This window comes from Neomonachus schauinslandi, chromosome 6, assembly GCF_002201575.2.
Source record: "Neomonachus schauinslandi chromosome 6, ASM220157v2, whole genome shotgun sequence".
Classification (NCBI taxonomy): Eukaryota; Metazoa; Chordata; class Mammalia; order Carnivora; family Phocidae; genus Neomonachus; species Neomonachus schauinslandi.
The window spans coordinates 71,962,241-71,987,527 of record NC_058408.1 but is presented as its reverse complement, the minus strand read 5'-3'; the positions used below and the strand labels follow the sequence as shown (position 1 = coordinate 71,987,527).

Sequence of the window (25,287 nt, the reverse complement as noted above, 5' to 3'; positions counted from 1 at the left end):
TTTATGCATGTGCAGGATTTATATGATATATATGAGTGAACATATGCACACACATAAATACATACACACACATGTACATATGTGTGCACAAAACTGCAGCATGTGCATGTCTGTAGAGACACATACAAGCCAATTACACTAAGACCTATGGATGATCTACTCAGATAACTGAAGGATGAGAAAAATAGCTAAATCTCATGTTTTTTCTTGTGATTATATTTCATGGTTTAAAGAAACTTTTGGTTCTTTCCAAGCAATTACATATAAAAGAGTCTGAGCAAAACTAAATGGGGGGTATGACCATCGACGACACATGTTCTCAGATCAAACCACAGAAGGTACAGCCATCAAATCCGTGTAGTCGAATGGCCTCGGTGGACTTTAGGGAAATGTGTGAGAGAGAACCCTATATGAGCAGCTTTGCGAAGAGACCTGGGCTTCACCAAATAACGTTTAAGATAAAAGGTTTAACTTTTCTGTAAATTTGTATCACTCCAATTGACATTTATGCAGAGGCTGTAGAAGTTTAGAGTCTGGATGGACCGACCATCAGTGACCGTGAGCAGTCAGGGATGACTTTGGAAATAGGACATGGAAATCGGTCTTGAGTGAAGCTTGAAAAGATGAATAAAAATGGGAGACTTGAAAAGTAGGGAGGGTCTGGTTATAAGTACAATGCATGGTGTGAGCGTAGCCCTAGAAATGGAAATGTTTGGGAGACTGGCGGAAATTAAGCTGGACAGGAAGGCGGTAACAGAGAGAACCTCACGCTAAAAACACACTGAGGAAAGGTCAGATTATGGAAGGCCTTGAAAGTCAGCCCGTGGAGACAGATGACCTTTTTCCAGAAAACAATGAGAAATTTTACCCAATTTCTGAATAGGGGAGTGATCAGTTTAAAATAGTACTTGAAAAGGTTATTTTTCAGCAAGGGGCTGAGAACGTTGGTGGTGGAGGAGCAGAAGTAGTCAGATCACATGGGGCACTCTGAGACTCAAACTGAACATTGTAAATTTCTTCACAAAAAAGGAACTAAAGACGGGGCTCCAGGAACTGTTAAATGAGGTGCAAGCATGGGTTTTACTATGAGATCTGCTGCCTGAGATAATTCATCGGATACCAGCTTAATCACAGATGAAGTCAGCATTCACACAAACAAAGCAAAATCCCGTTCCAAGAGTCTATTTCAGATGCTAAAATAATTAATCATGTAACACGGTTAATTACATTAATTAGCATCTGTCTGTTTTAGCAGAAACCTGTTAAATAAAAGCAGCTCAAAAGAGTTAACTTTGGAGGGCGGAGCAAGATGGCGGAGGAGTAGGAGACCTGGATTTCATCTCCTCTCAGGAATTCAGCTGGATAGGGATCAAACCATTCTGAACACCTACAAACTCAACAGGAGATCGAAGAAAAGAAGAGCAACAACTCTCTCATCAGAAAAGCGACCACTTTCTGGAAGGTAGGACGTGCGGAGAAATGAACCAGAGGTGATATTTGGGGGGACAGACGGTGGGGGAGGGGCCTCCATCGGCGGCTTCTGGCAAGTGATAGAGCCGCAGAGCACAAAATTGGAACTTCTAAAAGTCTGCTCTGCTGAGGGACGTCACTCTGGTGGCTAAGCGGGGGGTGGAACCAGCACAGGACAGTGTGGTCTCAGGACCCTCGGGGTCACAGAAAGACCGGGGGTGCCTGAGGGTGGCAGAGCTCCCAGGTAACGGAGCAGGGAAGCCAGCTGCACAGGCGGAGCCCAGGCGCGGGCTCTCAGCTCAGGGTTGTCATAAACCGTGATCCGTGGCACAGTCGGGCCCCTGCTCCTCCAGCAGGGACCCAACAAGCGGCAGATCCAGGGAGACTCACCTTCCTCCCCCGGGAGGACCAGCGCGGGAGCGCACTGCAGGGATCTGCTGGGTTTGGAGATTCCACCCGGGGTCGAGTGCCAGAGATAGAAATGCGCGGTCACAGACCGGGTGAGCACGGAGTGCAGCCGGAGACCAGGGAGACGGGAGTGACTGACTGCTTTTCTCTGGGGGCTCACTGAGGAGCGGGGCCCCAAGTTCTCAGCTCCTCCAGGGCGGAGATTGGGACGCCGCCATTTTCACTCTCCGCCTCCAAAGCTGTACGGAAAGCTCCCAGGGAACAAAAGTCCCGGAGAGCAAACCCAAGCAGATTACTTAGCCGGGAGGGGGCAAGGGTGGGGCAATTCCGCCTCCAGGAAAGACATTTGGGAACCACGGCAACAGGCCCATCCCCCAGAAGATCAGCGAGAACAGCCAGCCAAGACCAAGTTTACCAATCAATGAGAACGACAGAACTCCAGCGCTAGGGGAATACTACACATAGAATTCATCGCTTTTTTACCATGATTCTGTAGTCTTTCAAAGTTAATTGTTTTTTTAACTGTCATTTTTTCTTTTTCTTTTTTTTTTTTGAATTTTTCTTTTTCCCTTTTTCAACCAACAACTTATCAATCCCTTATTTAAAAAACATTTTTATTTTTCATTTTTAGAGTCATATTCTATCCCTTCATAGTAGTTACCCGTATTTTTGGCATATATATATATATAAGTTGTTCTCTCTTTAAAATTTTGAGATAGTTTCTTCTAACAGATCAAAATATACCCTAAATCTCTAGTATATGGTTTTTTTCTACTCCCCTGCCTGATCACATTCTCTCCTTTTTTTTTTCTTTTTTTAAATCCCTTCTTTCTTTTTTCAAACAACTTCTTATCAATTCCTGTTATAAATTTTTTTATAATTTCCATCTTTACATTCATATTCCATCCCTTCATCATATCAACCCTTATTTGTGTACATATATAAGTTTTTCTTTCTTTAAAATTTTGGGAGGCACTTTCTTCTAACAGACCAAAATACACCCAAAATCCAGTGTGTGGCACTGATCTATATAGCAGCCTGATCATATTTGATCACATTCTGGTTTTTTGTTGTTGTTGTTTTGTTTTGTTTTTGTTTGTTTTTATCTTTATCTTTTTCTTTTTTTTTCTCTCTTTCCCTATCTTTTCCCACTGTTTCAGATCTTTTCTGATTTGTTTAGAGTATATTTTCTGGGGACGTTGTTACTCTGCTAGCATTTTGATCTCTCATTAATCTATTCTCCTCTGCACAAAATGACAAGACGGAAAAAATCACCTCAACAAAAAGAACAAGAGGTAGTACCGACTGCCAGGGACTTACTCAATACGGACATTAGTACGATGTCAGATCTAGAGTTCAGAATCATCACTATAAAGATACTAGTTGGGCTTGAGAAAAGCATGGAAGTCATTAGAGAAACCCTTTCTGGAGAAATAAAAGAACTAAAATCTAACCAAGTAGAAATCAAAAAGGCTATTAATGAGGTGCAATCAAAAATGGGGGCACTAACTGCTAGGATAAATGAGGCAGAAGAGAGAATCAGTGATATAGAAGACCAAATGATGGAAAATAAAGAAGCTGAGAAAAAGAGAGATAAACAACTACTGGATCATGAGGGCAGAATTCGAGAGATAAGCGATACCATAAGACGAAACAACATTAAAATAATTGGGATCCCAGAAGAAGAAGAAAGAGAGAGAGGGGCAGAAGGTACAATGGAGCAAATTATAGCAGAGAAATTTCGTAATTTGGGGAAGGAAACAGGCATGAAAATCCTGGAGGCACAGAGAACCCCCTCTCAAAATCAATAAAAAAGGGTCAACACCCTGCCATCTAATAGTAAAACTTATGAGTCTCATAGACAAAGAGAAAATCCTGAAAGCAGCTCGGGAGAAGAGATATGTAACCTACAATGGTAGAAACATTAGATTGGCAACAGACCTATCCACAGAGACCTGGCAGGCCAGAAAGGACTGGCAGGATATCTTCAGAGCACTAAATGAGAAAAATATTCAGCCAAGAATACTATATCCAGCTAGGCTGTCATTGAAAATTGAAGGAGAGATAAAAAGCTTCCAGGACAAACAAAAACTAAAGGAATTTGCAAACACAAAACCAGCCCTACAAGAAATCTTGAAAGGGGTCCTCTAAGCAAAGACAGGGCCTAAAAGCAACATAGACCAGAAAGGAACACAGACAATATACAGTAACAGTCACCTTACAGGCAATACAATGGCACTAAATTCGTATCTTTCAATAGTAATGAAATATAAATGGGCTAAATGCCCCAATCAAAAGACACAGGCTATCAGATTGGATTAAAAAACAAGACCCATCAATATGCTGTCTGCAAGAGACTCATTTTAGACCCAAAGACACTCCCAGGTTGAAAGTGAGGGGGTGGAAAACCATTTACCATGCTAATGGACACCACAAGAAAGCTGGGGTGACAATCCTTATATCAGACAAATTAGATTTTAAACCAAAGACTGTAATAAGAGATGAGGAAGGACACTCTATCCTACTTAAAGGGTCTATCCAACAAGAAGATCTAACAATTATAAATATCTATGGCCCTAACATGGGAGCAGCCAATTATATAAGGCAATTAATAACAAAAGCAAAGAAACACATCGACAACAATACAATAATAGTGGGGCACTTTAACACCCCCCTCACTGAAATGGACAGATCGTCTAAGCAAAAGATCAACAAGGAAATAAAGACTTTAAATGACACACTGGACCAAATGGACTTCACAGACATATTCAGAACATTCCATCCCAAAGCAACGGAATACACATTCTTCTCTAGTGCCCACGGAACATTCTCCAGAATCGATCCCATCCTAGGTCATAAATCAGGTCTCAACTGGCACCAAAAGATTGGGATCATTCCCTGCCTATTTTCAGACCACAATGCTTTGAAACTAGAACTCAATCACAAGAGGAAAGTTGGAAAGAACTCAAATACATGGAGGCTAAAGAGCATCCTACTGAAGAATGAATGGGTCAACCAGGAAATTAAAGAAGAATTAAAAAAATTCATGGAAACCAATGAAAATGAAAACACAACTGTTCAAAGTCTTTGGGATGCAGCAAAGGGAGTCCTGAGAGGAAAGTATATAGCAATACAAGCCTTTCTCAAGAAACAAGAAAGGTCTCAAATACACAACCTAACCCTACATCTAAAAGAGCTAGAGAAAGAACAGCAAATAAAGCCTAAACCCAGCAGGAGAAGAGAATTAATAAAGATCAGAGCAGAAATCAATGAATGAGAAACCACAAGAACAGTAGAAGAGATCAACGAAACTAGGAGCTGGTTCTTTGAAAGAATTAACAAGATTGATAAACCCCTGGCCAGACTTATCAAACAGAAAAGAGAAATGACCCAAATCAACAAAATCATGAATGAAAGAGATCACAACCAACACCAAAGAAATACAAACAATTATAAGAATATATTATGAGCAACTGTATGCCAGCAAATTCAATAACCTGGAAGAACTAGATGCATTCCTAGAGATATATCAACTACCAAACTGAACCAGGAAGAAATAGAAAACCTGAACAGACCTATAACCACTAAGGAAATTGAAGCAGTCATCAAAAATCTCCCAAAACACAAAAGCCCAGGGCCGGATGGCTTCCCAAGGGAATTCTACCAAACATATAAAGAAGAATTTATACCTATTCTTCTGAAACTGTTCCAAAAAATAGAAATGGAAGGAAAACTTCCAAACTCATGTTATGAGGCCACCATTACCTTGATCCCAAAACCAGACAAAGACCCCATCAAAATGGAGAATTACAGACCAATATCCTTGATGAACATGGATGCAAAAATTCTCACCAAAATACTAGCCATAGGCTCCAACAGTACATTAAAAGGATTTTTCACCATGACCAGGTGGGATTTATCCCTGGGCTGCAAGGTTGGTTCAACATCCACAAATCAATCAATGTGATACAATACATTAACAAAAGAAAGAACAAGAATCATATGATCCTCTCAATAGATGCAGAAAAAGCATGTGACAAAGTACAGCATCCTTTCTTGATCAAAACTCTTCAGAGCATAGGCATAGAGGGTACATACCTCAATATCATAAAAGCCATCTATGAAAAACCTACAGCGAATATCATTCTCAATGGGGAAAAACTGAGAGCTTTCCCCCTAAGGTCAGGAATGCGGCAGGGATGTCCACTATCACCACTGCTATTCAACATAGTATTGGAAGTCCTAGCCACAGCCATCAGACAACAAAAAGAAATCAAAGGCATCCAAATCGGCAAAGAAGAAGTTAAACTCTCACTCTTTGCAGATGATATGATACTTTATGTGGAAAACCGCAAAGACTCCACCCCAAAACTGCTAGAACTCATACAGGAATTCAGTAAAGTGGCAGGATATAAAATCAATGCACAGAAGTCAGTGGCATTCCTATACACCAACAACAAGACAGAAGAAAGAGAAATTAAGGAGTTGATCCCATTTACAATTGCACCCAAAACCATAAGATACCTAGGAATAAATCTAACCAAAGAGGCAAAGGATCTGTACTCAGAAAACTATAAAATACTCATGAACGAAATTGAGGAAGACACAAAGAAATGGAAAAACGTTCCATGCTCATGGATTGGAAGAACAAATATTGTGAAGATGTCAGTGCTACCTAGAGCAATCTACACATTCAATGCAATCCCCATCAAAATACCATCCAGTTTTTTCAAAGAAATGGAACAAATAATCCTAAAATTCTTATGGAACCAGAAAAGACCCCACATAGCCAGAGGAATGTTGAAAAAGAAAAGCAAAGCTGGCGGCATCACAATTCCAGACTTCAAGCTCTATTACAAAGCTGTCATCATCAAGACAGTATGGTAATGGCACAAAAACAGGCACATAGATCAATGGAACAGAATAGAGAGCCCAGAAATGCACCCTCAACTCTATGGTCAACTCATCTTTGACAAAGCAGGAAAGAATGTCCAATGGAAAAAAGACAGTCTCTTCAACAAATGTTGTTGGGAAAATTGGATAACCACATGCAGAAGAATGAAACTGGACCATTTCCTTACACCACACACAAAAATAGACTCCAAACGGTTGAAAGACCTCTATGTGAGACAGGGTACGTGCACCCCGATGTTGATAGCAGCAATGTCCACAATAGCCAAACTGTGGAAAGAGCCAAGATGTCCATCGACAGATGAATGGATAACGAAGATGTGGTATATATACACAATGGAATATTATGCAGCCATCAAAATGAATGAGATCTTGCCATTTGCAATGATGTGGATGGAACTGGAGGGTATTATGTTGAGTGAAATAAGTCAAACAGAGAAAGACATGTATCATATGACCTCACTGATATGAGGAATTCTTAATCTCAGGAAACAAACTGAGGGTTGCTGGAGTGGGGGGTGGGGGGGGAGGGAGGGGGTGACTGGGTGATAGACACTCGAGAGGGTATGTGCTCTGATAAGCGCTGTGAATTGTGCCAGACTGTTGAATCTCAGATCTGTACCTCTGAAACAAATAATGCAATATATGTTAAGAAAAAAAAAAAAGAAGAAGAAGAAGAAGGTAGCAGGAGGGGAAGAATGAAGGGGGGGAAATCGGAGGGGTAGACGAACCATGAGAGACGATGGACTCCAAAAAACAAACTGAGGGTTATAGAGGGGAGGGGGTGGGAGGATGGGTTAGCCTGGTGATGGGTATTGAAGAGGGCACAGTCTGCATGGAGCACTGGGTGTTATGCACAAACAATGAATCATGGAACACTACATCTAAAACTAATGATGTAATGTATGGGGATTAACATAAGAATAAAAAAATTAAAAAAAAAAAAGTTAACTTTGACCAGTAAGCTTGTCCTGTGAACCCTAAAGAAAGAATTTATGGCTTTTTTTTTTTTTTTTTTTTTTTTAGTAATTCAATCTACAAAGGCTTATGCTATAAGAAACATCATTTCTTCAATTTTTTTGAATAGAAGAATGTTGAGATAAATAAGATACATTTTAAATAATTTGAAAAAGCAAGTGTGTAGAGGTTAAAGCCCCAATGCTGTGTATAATGCCCCAAGTACACATTCCTCCTATAAAGCAGGCACATAGTTTTTAAGTTTTAAAGAAAAAAACACCTGGGAGGTAAAAATAATCTTCTAAAATATGGACTATTAAAAATGTGGTTCATTTTTTATGTGTCTAAAATATGCATAATAGCTTTTGATACCAGAGATACATTAGAAATATTTTCATAGCGGAATAACAAAAAATTAGCAGAGTAACCACTGGGTTTTTGTTTTTTGTTTTTGTGGTTGTTTTAATAGCATAAAAGGGCTTCTTGGCCCATGGATTTTGGCTCAAAGGGAAAAACAAAAGAAAGCCAAACAACAAAAAAGCACATTCTAGTGAAAGCAGTAATACTTAAATTTTTTAAAAATTATTTAATCAGCATAAGAATTGAGTTGTGACTTATATTTAAATATTTGCATATACTAGAACTTGATTTTAAAATTAAGGAAACAACTTGGGGCACCTGGGTGATTCAGTCGGTTAAGCATCTGCCTTCGGCTCAGGTCATGATCTCAGGGTCCTGAGATCAAGTCCTACACTGGGCTCTCTGCTCAGTGGGGAGCTTGTTTCTCCCTCACCCTCTGGCCCCCACTCTCGTGCTCTCTCACACTCCCTCTCTCAAATAAATAAACAAAATCTTTAAAAAAATAACTAAAAAGTAAGGAAATAACTTTAAATTAAAAAAACCTCAGATATTCTCTTCCAGTATTTAATTCCTGCTACCACCTCAGAGATATGGAAAACAATCAGTTCAACAAGTTACAATGAGAATAAATAGCTTCTGTTGAGCCTCAGTAAACTTATATGTGGATTTGGGCATGAAATTGTCCAAGACGATCACAAATACCGACATTTTGGTCATTATTAGAAGCAAATCAGGTTTTGCCCATAGCAAAATGAATTCCTGAGATCTTACCAGATGTCACCCAGATCTTATGTCTTCTGAAGCACTATTCCTTAAAATGTTTTATTTATTTTTTGGTGATATTTCTAAACAGCTAACCCTATTATTGTGGAGCATCACTTCAAGGCATGCACAGTATCCAGTGAGCTACACAGATCAATAAAAAGGGCACAAAGGAAGAGGAGCTGGAAACCAACCTCATTCACGGTGGCATAGTAGTTCTCGTGTTTGAACGTGGGCGAGTTGTCATTCCTGTCCCTCACCACGATTCGAACTTCATGGTAGATCACAGTGCCCACCTTCTTGTTGATGCACTGGACTTGCACCACGATGGAGTGTATGTTCATCGGGGGCTGCAATACAGAAGTTGCATCTTTTTGTTAAGAAAAACATTGAAACAGAAGCTTCTCACTTACGGTCAAAGCCCACTTGTTTCATAAAATGTTCTATGCTTGCTCATTTTAGAATAAGAATAATGTATAAAAATTGATCCATTTGCCCCCTTTTAAGGACAAGAGAAGGCATTTGTGATTATTTCACTGTTTAATTTATTTGTGTCTCAGAACATAGGATCTCGACAAGCATGTGGACCACCGGAGGATCGGTGATGAGCACAATCACAGAACCAGTGCAGAGATGGAGGGAAAGAACGGAATCTGTCCCTCCAGAAGGTAAAAAAACAATGATATGAACTTGCAATCCGTAAAAACGATGTGTTAATGATAAAATCCTTGGGGAAGAGGGGCTGCATACTATGTATGCTCATTTACACTTTTGCTAAAATATAGGTTTATAGCCGATAAAAATTAAAATGTAATCAAAAGAAGAATCTGTTCACAATCCAACCAAACTTACCCGTTCTATACATTTAAATGCTTATTTGCTAATCTTTCTTTTTCTAAATATACACGTATCACACACACACACACACACACACACACACACGGTGAATCATCCCATGTTTGTAAATACAGATTTATTACAGCATTTTGGTATATACTATGATGCAGTATCACATGATTTAATGGTACTCCATCATGAGTCTATAGCATAATTTATCTTAGTACAAACTGATAAGATGTTCTATGCTGCCAATTTTTATCATTATAAACCATATTTCAATAAATAATCTGTACATAAATACGTGCCCACTTGCCCCCTTTTTAATGATGAATTCCTGAAGGTGAAAATTGTCTTCCAAAGGGCACTTATTAACTCAGGTCGCACGGCAAAGAGGTTTCAGAATTGGGATGCAAAACTACATCTCTTTGACCCTTAGTCAAAGTGTTTAATGCTACAAAATATTCCCTTGCGGTTTTTAAATCTTCTTCAAGCTTCCAAAATTTTCCCTCTAAAGACATCCTTTTATCAGAATGACGTATTCTGGCCACCCGTCTGAAAGACAAGGTCCCCAGTCGGCTCTCTCCTTCCAACTTCTCCCCTCACTGTTTATTTTTCTTTATTGCATTTCTCCCCTGCCTCTTGGCATATCACTCATTTTACATATTGATTTCAGTCCACCTCCCTTCACTGGCTGGGAGGTCCATGAAGCCTGGCGTGTGGTGTTGTCATGACTAAGGCTGTCTGCCCAGTAACCATACTGTGTGCCTGAGTAGATAATCGTGCACTCCTCACGTCAGATTACGCGGCTTCCGGCCAGTTATGGTGACCTACTAACAATACACTCGGAGCAAAATCTCTCAGCGCTTAGCTTGCTCCTCTCTACAAATAGGGATAAAAACACCAGTATAATAGGATCACTGTAGGTATCACCCAAGGTTACCCTGTGCCAGGCACAACTAGCAGATGTGATTTTTTTTATTTATAAAAAGTTAAATTCCCAAGAAAGCAAAATACATGGAATTTATAAAATAAAAACTGATAATCTTGGATTATGAAATAACTTATTAAATATTTGGATTGAAACTGATTTAAGGACACAGCAATGATCCCCGGAGGCTAAGATAGGTTCATTAAAAATGTCACTAGGCCGCGTTTCTAAGTGAGAAGAATGCTGTAGAGACTATATCTAAACTGAAGCAAACTTTGCTGAATCTCAAGGTAATTTTTACATCCAGGAAAGAAAAAGTAACTTTAATTCATTTGTACCTGACTGAATAAATGTACCTAGAGAGAATAAATTTAAGAATCATTAACATATGCAGGAAGGTATCTGGTGAAGGGTAATATAGCTCTGTGTTCTAATATATACCCCATTTCCCTTTTAATTACTGACATAAATGAAGGCATTAAAAATCTGTGAATGTCACAAAGCTGAGAAGGATATATCATACATTTAATGATGAAAGGCAACATTCAAAATCATTTTAATATGTCAGAACGCCAGGTTATATAATGATATATTTTTACAATAATAAATTTAATTCACCTCATTGGTATCAGGACACTGTAAACGGACTGCTGGGGCAGTGATACAAACTTCATATTCATTAATAATATCAGATGCAGTGATAGGTGGACTATATTTAGCACCATTTTATGGGCAGACAGTATGTGAAGTCTGAACACCTTGAGAAAGTGTGATAAAAACTGAGGATATTTAAGCTAAAAAATGCAAGATGCACCAGACATCTGAATGGTTATTTTGAAAAGATCTATTATATGATTCATTGCAGTCCCAGAGAGCAGAAATAACAACAATGAATAAAAAATATCACAAAGCTTTTTTTTTTTTCTTCAATATAAGTAGAGAGTTTATATTAATCCAGAGCAGCACAGAATAGAATGGACTATCTTATAAAGCAAGCCCATCACTGAAAATCTGCAACCTTGAGGCAAAAAGATCATTTAAAAAGATTAGCTCTCTCCATTTTTACTATGAGTTTGAAAATGTTTTCTTTAATAGATTTTTAAGGAAATTTCTGCATATTTCAATTGTAAAGTAAAACAAAACAAAACAAAACAAAAAACAGCAAAAAACCCCACAAAATCCATCACAAATATAAAAAACAAAACAAACAACAAAAAACCCCACAACCCCCCCCCCAAAACTATCAAAACTACAAAAAACAAAATAAAACAAAAAACAAATACTTGTACTGTTAGTCCTTCGCACCCCTTAGAAGACAGGTGAATTAAGTTCTTCTAAAGTTATTTATCTTCTAAACATTACAAGAGACCTATAAAAGCATTTCCTCTCAACTTCTAGCGCTATACTGAGTGGGAAGGTGGTAGATCTGGGAAAGAGAGGTCACAATCTTTGCAAGAAGGGAATCAAATGCACTGGGCACTGAGCCCCTACTTAGTCCTGCGACGTGCCCATAAATCAGACATAACCGGTCACTTGGAACTCTGGCCGCTCTCAGCCAGCTCCCTATGCAAATGTGAGTCGCGTGGATAGGCCTTAGCTTGCAATAAATTCCAAACATAAAGGATCACATTGAAGGCTAGAATTCCCTGCAGCTCATATATAAAACACATTATAATCTTGCCTTGGAATGGATTCTATTCTGCTGTATAAGAAGGTCATAAATATATCAAGTGCAGTTCTACAAGTCAGTGAGAGTTTAGGGACTACAAAATGCTTAGGAATCTGATAGGGAAATTTTGGGTTATCTTTCATACCTGGTGGCAAAAATAAGTCCTGGCAGTTTTATCTTCCCTAATTCTCTTACATTGCTTCATACATAAAGAAGAAGAAAAAAAAAAAAAAAAACTGTATAAATTGTTTTGGGCTAATTACTTAAAACAACTATCTTTCATATATACCTAGACATGCCAACTACTCTCCCACTTTAAAAATGAATGTTTAACATAATATCTGAATGCATATAAGTATGTTAGCATACATGTGGGTATGGGTCTCGATATGCTTAGGTTTTGATATGGTTTCATAAGGTTTTGAAATGATATATACCAACAGTAGATGGACATTATCTCTGAAGAGTATGTCTGAAAGTAGAAAGTAAGGAAAGAAAATTTTCCAATGAATATGCATGAATTTTGTAATTTGAAAGAAGACAAAAACTAAAAATTTTATTATGAGTTTTTCAGACAATCACTTAGGATTTAACATGCAGGGGTGCCTGGGTGGCTCAGTCGGTTAAGTGTCTGCCTTTGGCTCAGGTCATGATCCCAGTGTCCTGGGATTGAGCCCCACATTGGGCTCCCTGCTCAGCGGGAAGACTGCTTTTCCCTCTCCCACTCCCCCTGCTTGTGTTCCCTCTCTCGCTGTCTCTCTCTCTGTCAAATAAATAAATAGAAATCTTAAAAATAAAAAGGATTTAACATGCAAAGTAAGGTTTTTATAAGAAATTTACTGATGTGAACAGTGCTGACTATAGCTTTCATCTTTAATCCAAGGGGAACTGAGTTTTCTCAAGAAATCATGTTATTTGGGAGCCTTCTGGTTTAAAGTGAAAACAGATTTTTAGCCAACCCGTGTAAGACTTGATTTTATTTTTCCTAAAGCAAAGGCCAACTTTATTCAATCCTCATAGGAATGAAAGGATTTTGTCATGATTTGTCTTCCTATGTACTTACTACCTTTACAAAATGAAAAATCTTCATTATTTCACAAATCAAGTGGAAGACAGTGAAAGGAAGTAAGACACAGTATGTTGTAGAAATTAGTTTTAGATAATGAAACAAACTTAAAGGAAATGGCTGGTCAGAATTATGAGTGTCCCTCACAAATTAAAGTTTCATAATAAATGATGTATTGACATAAGTTGCCTAAAGGAGAAAGTACCAATTTGAAAATATAATTAGGATAATGTAATATTTAGAGAAATTTTTCATAAGCAACTATTAAGGACATTTGGTCTATTTAATTGTATTTATTAAATTCAAAATTCAGTGTGGTTTGGGATTAATATGCAATCCTTGTGAGGTAAGCAAATCCCATAAAACTGATATGATATAAATATAAATATAAAGCAAGTCAAGAAGTTTTGAATGTTTTAGAATTTAGAGCAAGAAACTACATACCAGTGTAACATGAAGAAGTCTTTTACATAGAAAGTGGCATTTAAGGCATTTCTTTGTAGTAGATGACATTCAACTGATGGCAGAGGGTAAAGGTACTTTCTAAGCATAGATTTAAAAGAGTACCAGGAAGGGGATCCCTGGCTGGTGCAGACAGTGAAGCCTCCACTCTTGGTTTCAGCTCAGGTCTGATCTCAGGGTCATGGGATCGAGCCCCATGTCGGACTCTGCACTCAGCACGAAGTTTACTTGAGTTTCTCTCCCTCTGCCTCTCTACCCACTCTCTCTCTCTCTCTCAAATAAATAAATAAATCTTTAAAAAATAATAAAAGAGTAGGAATCTACTGACAGGATCAGAAATGTGTGTGGGGCACTGAATGTACAACAGGTTGAATCATGACATAATGTGAGAGGATTATTAGGAGATTGTCCCAAAGTCCAAGCGAGGACCAAGAGGCTCATAATGCAGGTATGCTGTTGGCTGTGGAGGCCAGCAGGCCATGGGAGGGAACATGCGCAGCTCGGTGGTGACATGGACACTGGCCGGGGGCCGAGAGTCAAAGTGAAATGCGCAGCTGCTCACTTAGGGTCTGGAAGACGAGAAGGTACGATGTTTGGGATTTCCATGAACATGATTTCTCTCTGTTCAAAGCTTTTAAAAGTTTGCCCAGAGTTTTTCAGTAAGTGTAATAGAACTATGCCAGAATGATATTTTTCTTTCTATTATTGTTTTAATTATCAATGTCATTATGACCATTACTATCCCATGCCCAATAGTGACGGGGGGATACTGGTCAAGTGAGACACTCATTTGGATTTCAAACATCTCATATGATGCTCCCTCATTACTGAGACCTACTTTTCATGCCAGACAACATATTTTGGTTGTTTTATCATTCATAACTCTTCATTTTACACTTTCACATTCTCCCTCTCTCTTTCTCTTTTTCCTGAAGGAAATCTATGGAACTTCAGTAAATAGAAATAAAAATAGGGAATACAAAAATAGTGACCATCAGGGCAAGACTTATGGACTAAGCTTGAAAACTGTCAAAAGCTCCTATGTATACACTGTCATATAGAAGTTTTCTAGTTAAATGCAAATATTGGAAGCTTGAGAAGCTTTACATTTTATTTTAATCCTCAGAAATTTCCATAAAGATCATTTGTTATTTTATTTCTTAACATTGAATCTTAAAAAATTTTTTTTACATTAAATTTTCATTTAGTTCTATGCAGCAATAACTGTTTGAACATTTCCACTAAGAGATGGTTTATGGCCTCAATGAACAAAGTACAGAAAACATGATTAAAATTCCTTCTCTGGGAAATACACTTTCCCCAACCACTGAAGAAAGAACAGGTGGAAATGAACGTGGATCTACCATGTGGCCAAGCCCTTCTCCCTGTCTCTAACTGAGTCAAGCCAGTGAGTATTGAGGTGCTCTCTCTCATCAATTAGAAAAGACATAGTGCCTGTGGTCAGTCCGCATTAAAAGCTTACAGGGAGCTGGTGCAATTGGGTGGACATCAATAAGAGCCAAAGCTACATACAGCCAAAGAAATGGGTGGACAAAATTATAAGTGCACAAAGGAACCTGATCTGCGGGAAGAAGAAAACTCAACACATACACAGAGAAATGTAGAGATTAGAGATCACGTGGTCCAAGAACAGGTAGTTTCCTCTGTCCCTGATAAATTTGCAATATCGCTAAAATCAAATTATTTTTCATTTCTATGGTGATATTCTTAATACCCTTCACCCACTGACTTGAGCTCATCTGGAGGCATTTTTGTGCCTTCCTTATAAGCCAAAGAACTTTGAGTAAAATCAGAATATTCCTATGCAATGATCTGAATGTTCTGTCCCTTTAAAATTCACATGTGGAAATTCTAACGCCCAGTAAGATGGTATTAGGAGGTAGGGCCTTCAGCTGACTGGCACATAGGTTTCAATGCAGAAAACATTCAACTTCAGGCATGATTTAAAAATGTACTGCTTCAAAAGGGCAAACATCCCTTTATTATGCAACTTATAAAATATATTTTGGGGAGATGAGGGTAAGAGGCAGAAATTCTAACACCTGGTGAATTTCATCCTCTACTTCTTATTCCCCTTTAACAACATGAATCAGTTGATTAGGTGATGAGATTAACACCCTTATAAAAGAGGCCTCAGAGAGCATCCCAGTCCTTTTCCACCATGTGAGAGTATAAGAAGTCTGCAACCTGGAGAGGACTCTCTCCTGACCTTGCTGGTTTCATACACTCAGCCTCTGGAACTACAAGAAATAAATTTCTGTTGTTTCTAAGCCATCCAGTCTGTGGTATTTCATTATAGCAGCCCAAATGGGCTAAGGCACTTAGAAAAGCATCATTGTATTTGAAAAGCACAGTGGAAAAAAATTCCACTCACAAAATATTTCCAGGGCAATTTTCCCCTAAGAAGTACTAAAATAAATTCTACCCTGGTGACAATAATATGAAGTTTTGACAGCTGTTATTAGGGTCAAACCCTGATTATTGACTGTTTTGCTATTCAGAGCATTCACATTTTTTGTTATGATTCATTATATTCATAAAATGAACAACTCAAAGAATGTTGGCAACCACTCAAAGAAATGCATGTCAGGAAACTAAGAGAATGCAGAGGTAGGTATATTTATACCAGAAAAAAAAGAAAAAGATTCCAAAACATAGACTGTAATAAGAAACAAAGAAAGACATTACATAATGATAAAGAGGTCATCCAGTGAGAGGATATAACATTTGTAAACACTTATGCACATAACATAGGAACACCTAAATATATAGAGTAAATATTAACAGAACTAAGGGGAGAGACAGACAGCAATACAATAATAGTGGAGGACTTTAATGCCCCACTTACATCAACACATAGATCATTCAGACAGAAAATCAATAAGGAAACATCGGCCTTGAACAACGCATTAGACCAGATGGACTTAGACACACATACAGAACATTCTATTCAAAAGCAGCAGAATATACTTCTTCTCAAGTGCCCATGGAACATTCTCCATGACCAGTCATATGGGAGGCCACAAAGAAAGCCTTAATAAATTCAAGAATGTTGAAATCATATCAAGTGTCTTTTCCAACCACAATGGTATGAAACTAGAAATCAATTATAAGAAGAAAACTGGAAAATTCACAAGCACATGGAGATTAAAGTACATGCTACGGAATAACCAATGGGCCAAAGAAAGAATAAAAAGAGATATAAAAAAAAATACCACGAGACAACTGAAAATTGAAATATAATGTACTCAATTTAGAAGATGTAGGAAAAGGACTTCTAAAAGGGAAGTTCATAGGGATAAATGTCTACATCAAGAGACCAGAAAAATCTCAAATAATATAACTTTACACCTCAACAAGCTAGAAAAAGAACAAATGAAACCCAAAGTTAGTACCAGAGAGAAGATAACAAAGATCAGACCAGAAGTAAATGAAATAGAGAATAAGAGAGATAACAGAAAAGGTCAACAAAACTAAAAGCTTTCTTTGAAAAGATTAACAAAATTGGCCAACCCTTAGCTGGACACAGCAAGAAAAAAAAAAAAAAGAGAGAGAGAGAAAGAGAGAACTCAGATAAATACAATTAGAAACAAGAAGGAGATATCACATCTGATACCTCAGAAATACAAAGGATCATAAGAGACTACTAAGAATAATTAGATGTCAACAAACTGGACAAGACTGCAAGAAACGGACAGATTCCTAGAAATACAAACCTAACAGAACTGAATCATGAAGAAACAGAAAATCTGAACAGAATGATTACTAGCAAGGAGAGAATCATTCATCAAAAACCTCCCAACAAAGAGAAGTCCAGGACCAGATGGCTTCACTGGTCCATCCTACCAAACATTTGAATGAATACCAATCCTTCTCAAACTCTTCCATAAACAGAAGGAATTCTTCTAAACTCACTGTATGTGGACACATTACCCTGATACCAAAACTAGACAAAGACACCACAGGAAAAGAGAACCATCAAGAATTGCAAAAAGACTTGATGTCCAAAATAGGAGATTGTTTTGAAAAATAACCTCAATTTATTCATCCAGTAAAATGCTATAAGGCCATTAAAAACAATTATATATACATTCATTCACAAAGAAGGATGTATATTACAAATCACATTTAAAAAGCAGGCTGAAAAGGGACACCTGGTGGCTCAGTCAGATGAGGGTCCAACTCTTGGTTTTAGCTAAGGTTGTGATCTTGGGGTCCTGAGTCTGAGCCCCGCATTGAGCTCTGCACTCATCAGGGAGTCTGCTTGAGATTCTCTCTCTCCCTCTCCCTCTGCCCCGCCCCTCCATGCTCTCTCTCTCTCTCAAATAAATAAATAATTTAAAAAGGCAGGCTGAATGCATTATATACAGTATGATATAAAGACACATGCCTATATATACATATGTATACACACACACACATATGCTTGAAATAATACACAGCAGGATAAATATTAAATATTTTCTTTAGATGGAAAAGCAATGTTTGTACATGTGCTTTTTATTTTCTGATATGTGCACCATAAGCATATGTTATTTTATAATTAAGTAAAATTACAGCTCCAGTGGTGCAATCGGTTAGCACGCGGTACTTATAATTAAGTAAAATTAAAATTTCCAGTTGTGATTAGATTTGGGCTAAACACACTGATTTTCCACGCTCATCTCCTAGTAGGAACAGTCTATGCTTCACATAAAACAGATGGGCACTGGGTTAAGAATTTTCAGAATAAAAGCCTTTAGACTGATGAATAAAGCCCTGAAAGCACTGTGGCATCAGAGAGAGCAATTCACAAGAATTTAAAAAATTCAAAGGTTAATGTAGGACATGGTAAACTGCACTGAAGTAGGAGGTTACATTGAGATTTATCTTTTCCGGGGCACGTGGAGATCACTTTCTATTAAGGGAAATGTGGCAGACATCTAATAGCTAGGGAAATAGCGAGGGAAACATTAAGACTACAGCAAGTTACTCCAGTCAGACGGGATATAAGAGTACATACGCAGTAAATAATCATTCCTTCTCTTCGTTCCCTTTACAATTCCTGATTTTGAGATGCAAGATTCTAACAATTTGGGAGTAAGAAAAGTAAGACGATACTTTATCCAAGGCAAGATCTGTAACCTGGGGTCTATGTAACCTTCGTAGTTAGTCAAATTCTTGCATTTGAAGGCACCTAATTTATTCACGAGCAAATAAACTTTTTCTTGGGAAATGAGTCCATTGATTTGATCAGAATCCTGAGCAAGTGCTCCCCCCTCCCAAAAATGAAGACTGACCAACAAATCCATCCATCAAAGAGCGGATTTCAGCCTAGTATCATTATTTCCTTGATTTGTGGAAATTTAGTACTGGTAAAGAGCAATTAGGTGAGCCTCTGAGTATGTATTTCTTAATGATGCAATTCATTCCTGATATGTTATAGAGATTTGGCAGTTTCTTGACATCAATCTGTTTTTTCCACTTTTATTGTCACTCTAGCTTGATGGCCCCCTTTGCTGGCTAGCAAGTCCACACCATGCACTGTTACTTTTATTCTTCTTATGCTTCTGATTTCTTCTACGCTACTCCTTTTACTATGTTTATACTTAGACTTATAACTCTTTGCTTAAATCCAGCTCACACATTTATCCAGGAGGAATTCTCTGACACCGAAACCCAACTATTCAGCAGCATGGCTTCTTAGTTAATTAGCTGAGTGGACTTAGACGTTCTTCACCTAAACAGAGTACATGATAGCAGCAGGCTAGCAAAATATACAACGATATGCAACAAAACAACAAGCAAACAAAAATCATGGAAGCCTAACAGAAGATAGATAACCTTTTATGTCTTTAAGAAAGACTTTTTTTAAAAAGATTATAAAGCAAAAGACATTTATCATCTACAAGACTGCATAAAATTAAAAACATGCAAAAAGGGCATCATATCAGAATAGGATGAGTACACTTAGCTATGGAGACAGATAAAAAATCACCCCCATTGCTTTACTGTTCTCATTTCCCCATAGACAAGTGCTAAATGTTAGACTGGCTATATCTAAATGTATCACACAGTAGATATATGAAAAAAAAAATAATTAGCAAAACTTTAAGATTCCTTCCACCTCTAAAATCCAATGATTCTGCAAAGCATCTGTAATCAGAAAACTCTGAAAACTACTATATTTGAGGTGCATTCTGTGTCTAGTTGAGTCTTGCCTTGAGCTCATATGAACTCTCATCGTCTCTTTAGTACCGTCTTCCGGTGATCTCAATGACTATGTTTGCCAACTCAATATCCTGCACATATGTGAGCCTGTGTTTGGCTTTTTATTTATAAATTTTCCTCTATAATATTCACTTCACAATTAATATCCTTTAGATGTCCTTGTCTACAGCATCTTTAGATAATTCAGGTAGGTGCCCACTGACAACAGTTTAATTTACAAAATATCTTGGTAAGTTTAACTTGACCATAGCATTCCTAATTGAAAAGAGTATTTTAAGTAGAAGGAAATTAGTTTTGATTATTGTGTTTAAAAAAAAAAAAACAGCCTAGATGATTCTTTAACTAATACTTATGCATATTGTTTGTAGTTATTACCTTCAAGTCAAACCATGTTAAGTGTATTCCCATGGTAGTGTTTCAGTTTTGCTTATGTCCGATAAATGCTGCCCTTATCAAAAATAAAAAAAAAATAATACGAGGGAAGCAGATACTTACCTTTCAAAGTAAAGATAATTTTTGGTAAGTAATTAAAATAATGTTGTAGGTTGGAGACACAGAACACAGTTTATTTATACTGAAGGATATCATTGCTTTCTCCTCATAATTCAGACCAAGAACTTGTGCTTTTAATATGAAATGAAACAAAAATGTTTTCAAAAGACAATGATTTTCCAGCAAAACAGTAAATTATTATAATTAGCTATTAAGTTAAGAAAAGGAGGGTGACTGGGTGGCTCAGTTGGTTGGGCGACTGCCTTCGGCTCGGGTCATGATCCTGGAGTCCTGGGATCGAGTCCCGCATAGGGCTCCCTGCTGGGCAGGGAGTCTGCTTCTCCCTCTGACCCTCCTCCCTCTCATGCTCTCTGTCTCTCATTCTCTCTGTCTCAAATAAATAAATAAAATATTTTTAAAAAATTAAAAAAAAAAGAAAAGGAAACGATATAAAATAACATTGGTCTAAAAGAGAGAAATATTCTCTAATTCTGCTAGCAGGTTGCATTATAAAATGCATGGGACTTGGATCTGAATGTCCCTAATTACGGCCAGTACAGGATGCCTGTAGGTAATGCAGCTGGGGGCGTTCTTGCAGCATTCCAGTCTGGCCCGTTATCCGGACTGCTCTCACAAAACTGAAGACTTAGAAGATAAATTAAGCCCAGACAAGATAACAACTGTCCTTTTTCCCTTTTACACCTTCTAGGCGCCCAGTCCGAATTGTGAAGTGTGGGGTAGAAAGAATGTGCTGTGATGGAAGGACACAGTGAGTGGGGGGCGGTGGGGCAGCATCGAGGCGGACTTCTTCCCCTACGTGGACCCTGACAGTCCCACTCCTCCTCTCCACCCTGCCCACTGTCCCCATCTGCAACCACAGCTCCATCAGCAGCACTGCAGCCCCCCAAGAGGACAAAGACAGCCCATCCCGGTGGGAGAGTCCTGTACCCCGCCCGCCTCGCCACAAAGCTCTGAGAGACTCTGAATTTTAGATGTGAAATGAATGAGGGGTCCTCCACCCCACACCACAATGTAAAGGGGGTCATAAATCTGAGAGACTCAGGTTCACCGAGCCGAATGACTGACATTTGGATTTCATAACCTGGAAATTTGGAAGTAGGCATGTTGGGATGTACTCCCAAGGTCCTGTACAATTGCTGTTATAACCCCCCCCCCCGCCACACACACTCACACACATGCACACACACTCTCAGAGGCTTCTCTGTACTCAAGGCTGGAATGCAAAGAAGTAACAACAGAGTGACGTTGGAAAACCACATAAATCTACTCAAGTCTTTCAACTTCTTCAGAAGTGAGACATTCAACAACTTTGGTCATTTAGCTATTCTTCAAAACAGAATACCTAGGTTATGCTGCCTTAATACCTAGGTCATGTGCCACCGCTGGACTGGCGCAGTGCCAGGAAACTCACCTTCTCCTTCTCTTAATGTCTTTCCAGCCCAAGAAGCACACCGCCACACACTCATCCCTCACCCCATGCTTGCTCCTTGTGAGAGCACCTTCTGTGCTCAGCCCAACACACTGTGTCCTCAAGTCACCCAAGCTGCACTCCCAGACCCTCGCCCTGCTTCTCCTACTCTTCCAGACCCACCATCCCCTGGTCGGAGCACTCTACCCTCACCTTGTTCCTGGATGTCAGGGGAAAATACAATGGCTCTCTCAGACACAGACGGCCCCTTCCCTCCTTATTCTTCCTTCCGGGAGTTAAAAAAAAAAAATGTTTTTTGTTGATAAGCACAGAAAATCATGTCAAATTCTACAGAGAAAGTTTGATACCCTATCAGCAAACACATGCAGCTACTTATACCAAATAGGTTGTGACACGGGGACAAAGGAAAAAAGAGTCACTAACGTCTCTATCCAGAACTCTGCCCGTGCTGTTCAGGAAGAGCATTTGCTGAACAGGGTCCAGCAACACCCAGTAATCCACGTTGTCCTTTAAGGAAAGTTCGATGGTGGGGTCTGGTCCTCCAGCAGTCCCTTTGATCAGCATGTTATCCACCAGAATCGTACCTGTGGGCCAAAGACAGTTATTTGAAAACATATGCTACTCGTATGGATTCTTGAGCAAGATCGTATGCTTAAAACCCAGCTGACTGGCATATCCGTTTTCAACCAGAAAATATTCAATGTTATATCTGGAATGAGATAGAAAATGTCCTGTCTCCAAAAGGTGAGAATAACCTTTATTCCACTATTTATAAATGGTATTTTTGGGAGATGAGGGTGGCGGGGAGAGATTCAACCACTTGGTGAGTTTCATCATCTATTTCTTGTTTCCCTTTTGACAACTTCAATCTGTTCCCCTCCCTGTCCATCACTCCTCACAGGTGTGATCACTGGGTTTCACCCCGAACAAAAGGAAATGCCTGAGACACAGAGAATGATATTTCAGTTCCCTCAGTAAGACTTCTGATATGAAAAGAGATAGCCTGAAAATAAGGGAAAAGAAGAAAAGGAAGAGATAAAGAAGTAGCAAGGTCTTCCATGGTGAGAACTGCTTCTTTCTTTTTTTATCTTGGAGCAAATCCATAAAACATAAATCTTAATGTGAAAGACAAAACTAGTGTGCAGACACAAGACATACTTCATTCTTCTTGCAGACGCGTCTGGGGTACTTGACCAGAACAGCACACTATTCCAATGGAACATTTCGGTGCTTGCTTTCTTACTATCTTTGTAGCAGGCTAAATTGTAGACATTTGTTGAGTGAGTTGAAAAGACAGCACATCTCTAATCTTTCCTATTTTGTTAAAAATTCCATGCATTTTGCAAGTTGGATGCAAACAGAACTGAAGCGATTCAAATCCCATTTTCCCCCCCATACAACAACAATCCTTCTGCCAAACAATAATGCACTATAGCTTAGGGCAATCATTTTCAGCCGATCCATTTTATTAAAATTATGGCATCGAGAAGAGATGGGGCTATGCAAATAAAAATGTACCCTCCTAAAGACATTAGAATAAATGGCATATATCTAGAGAACTCATTGCCTTAGGATAACATACAAGAATATATAGATAATCCATAAATATAAATCTAGCTTGAATAACAATGCAAAACGTATCTGCTGCATTTTCTTAAGGCATGGAATTGGCCTATATGTTATATCATTGCATTGTCACAAATAAAAGGGGGGGTCACTTTGGAAGATTTTCTCAGCAAATAGTAATTAATAATAATAAAAGCTATACTATTTTTGTTTCTAACAGTATTATCAATGAGCTTTATCTGCCTGGGGAATGTTGAAAGGAACCACCCTTTCGTAGCAATAAATCTGAATAATGTTTAAACACATACTCTCTCACACACACACATTTCTAAATGGCAGATTATCTCCTACTTTATTCACATATTGGTACACATGCCTGTAAATACAGAGTGAAATTGATCCTTCTATTTTTCATAGAAATGGCAACTAGATTCCCTACAGATAATATATCCAAAAGTACATTCAGACAATGGTGGTATTTTCTGACCTGGGACTATGTTCAAGGCTCGAGTACACACTTGTTTACAATTATGTCACACCACCAAAATGTTTGAAAAATTATTTTGTAAGTCAATATGTAATTAGGAAATTAAATGAGGTTCTATTTACTGATGAAGAAAAAGATACAGAAATGTACAGCAGTGGGTCGGCTGGCAGCGCTCATACCTCCACTCAGCCCTGCCTTATACCAGGAGCCACAGGCTTCCTGAGACATGGGGGGGGGGGGGTAGGGCCCCCCCCCCCCGGGGGTCCCAATGGATCATAACCAGAGAACTTGCCATCGTTATCTTAACGACAATTAGCGCAGTAAAACTAAGACAGTATATCTGGACTTATACTTTGTTTAATGATGTTTAATTTTCCTGGAGAAGATCCAACTATGTTTTCTGGCTCCATCCTCAGCCCTGTGTTCTTCCATGACCGTAACTCAGCAAGAATGGTTTCCAGGGCTAGTGCACCAAAAAAACGAAGAGCTTTGTTTTTCTTTCACCAGAATACACCTCCAAGTTGCTAAAATCTCTCCATACTTTCGGGGTGCCTGGGTGGCTCAGTTGTTAAGCATCTGCCTTTGGCTCAGATTGTGATCCCGGGGTCCTGGGATCAAGCCCTGCATCGGGCTCCCTGCTCAGCGGGAAGCCTGCTTCTCCCTCCCCATCCCGCTAGTGCTCTCTCTCTCTCACTATCTCTGTCTCTCTCTCAAATAAATAAAAATCTTAAAAAAAAAAATCTCTCCATACTTTCATAAACCATGTTACCTTGACCAAAATTTTGGAGAAGAGAGAGAGAACAGAGCACAGTTGAGGGAGACATGATGCAAAGAGCACTATTTTTTTAAAAGAAGAAGAAGGAGGAGGAGAAGGAGGAGATGTTCACTCTGGCTTCCCTGGAGAGCCCCGTCTTCCACTTTCTTCCAGAAGGACAGGTGACACCCAGCTGAGGCCAAGTGAGGGTCCATCTGCCAGCCAGCAGTGGGGACTGTACTTCTCATGGGTCCAGTGTTTCCAGCCTGGGCAGCCTGTGTCCTGAGATGATGCTGGGCATCTGGAGAGAGCACAGTGCTTTGGCTCCTCCCTTGTTTTGCAAGCTTCCTCCTTTTCCAATAAAACCTTGTTTCACCTCCTCCATGTGATGTTGAAAATCCATTTCCACCCCTGACTCCATTTTATTTATTTATTTATTTATTTATTTATTTATTTATTTATTTATTTATTTAT

General features: G+C 38.8%; 1 protein-coding gene across 17 annotated transcripts in view; it reads right to left on the bottom strand.

Moving 5' to 3' along the window:
- PCDH15 (protocadherin related 15) overlaps window positions 1-25,287 on the bottom strand; it is an 813,949-nt gene that overhangs the window by 508,718 nt on the left and 279,944 nt on the right. For all 17 annotated transcript variants that reach the window (XM_021696071.1, XM_021696072.1, XM_044916450.1 and 14 more), the window contains 2 exons: window positions 22,430-22,590; window positions 9,063-9,218 (listed from right to left, as the gene is read on the bottom strand). In XM_021696071.1, the coding sequence (XP_021551746.1) occupies window positions 9,063-9,218; window positions 22,430-22,590 (317 nt within the window). The remainder of the gene's footprint in view (window positions 1-9,062; window positions 9,219-22,429; window positions 22,591-25,287) is intronic.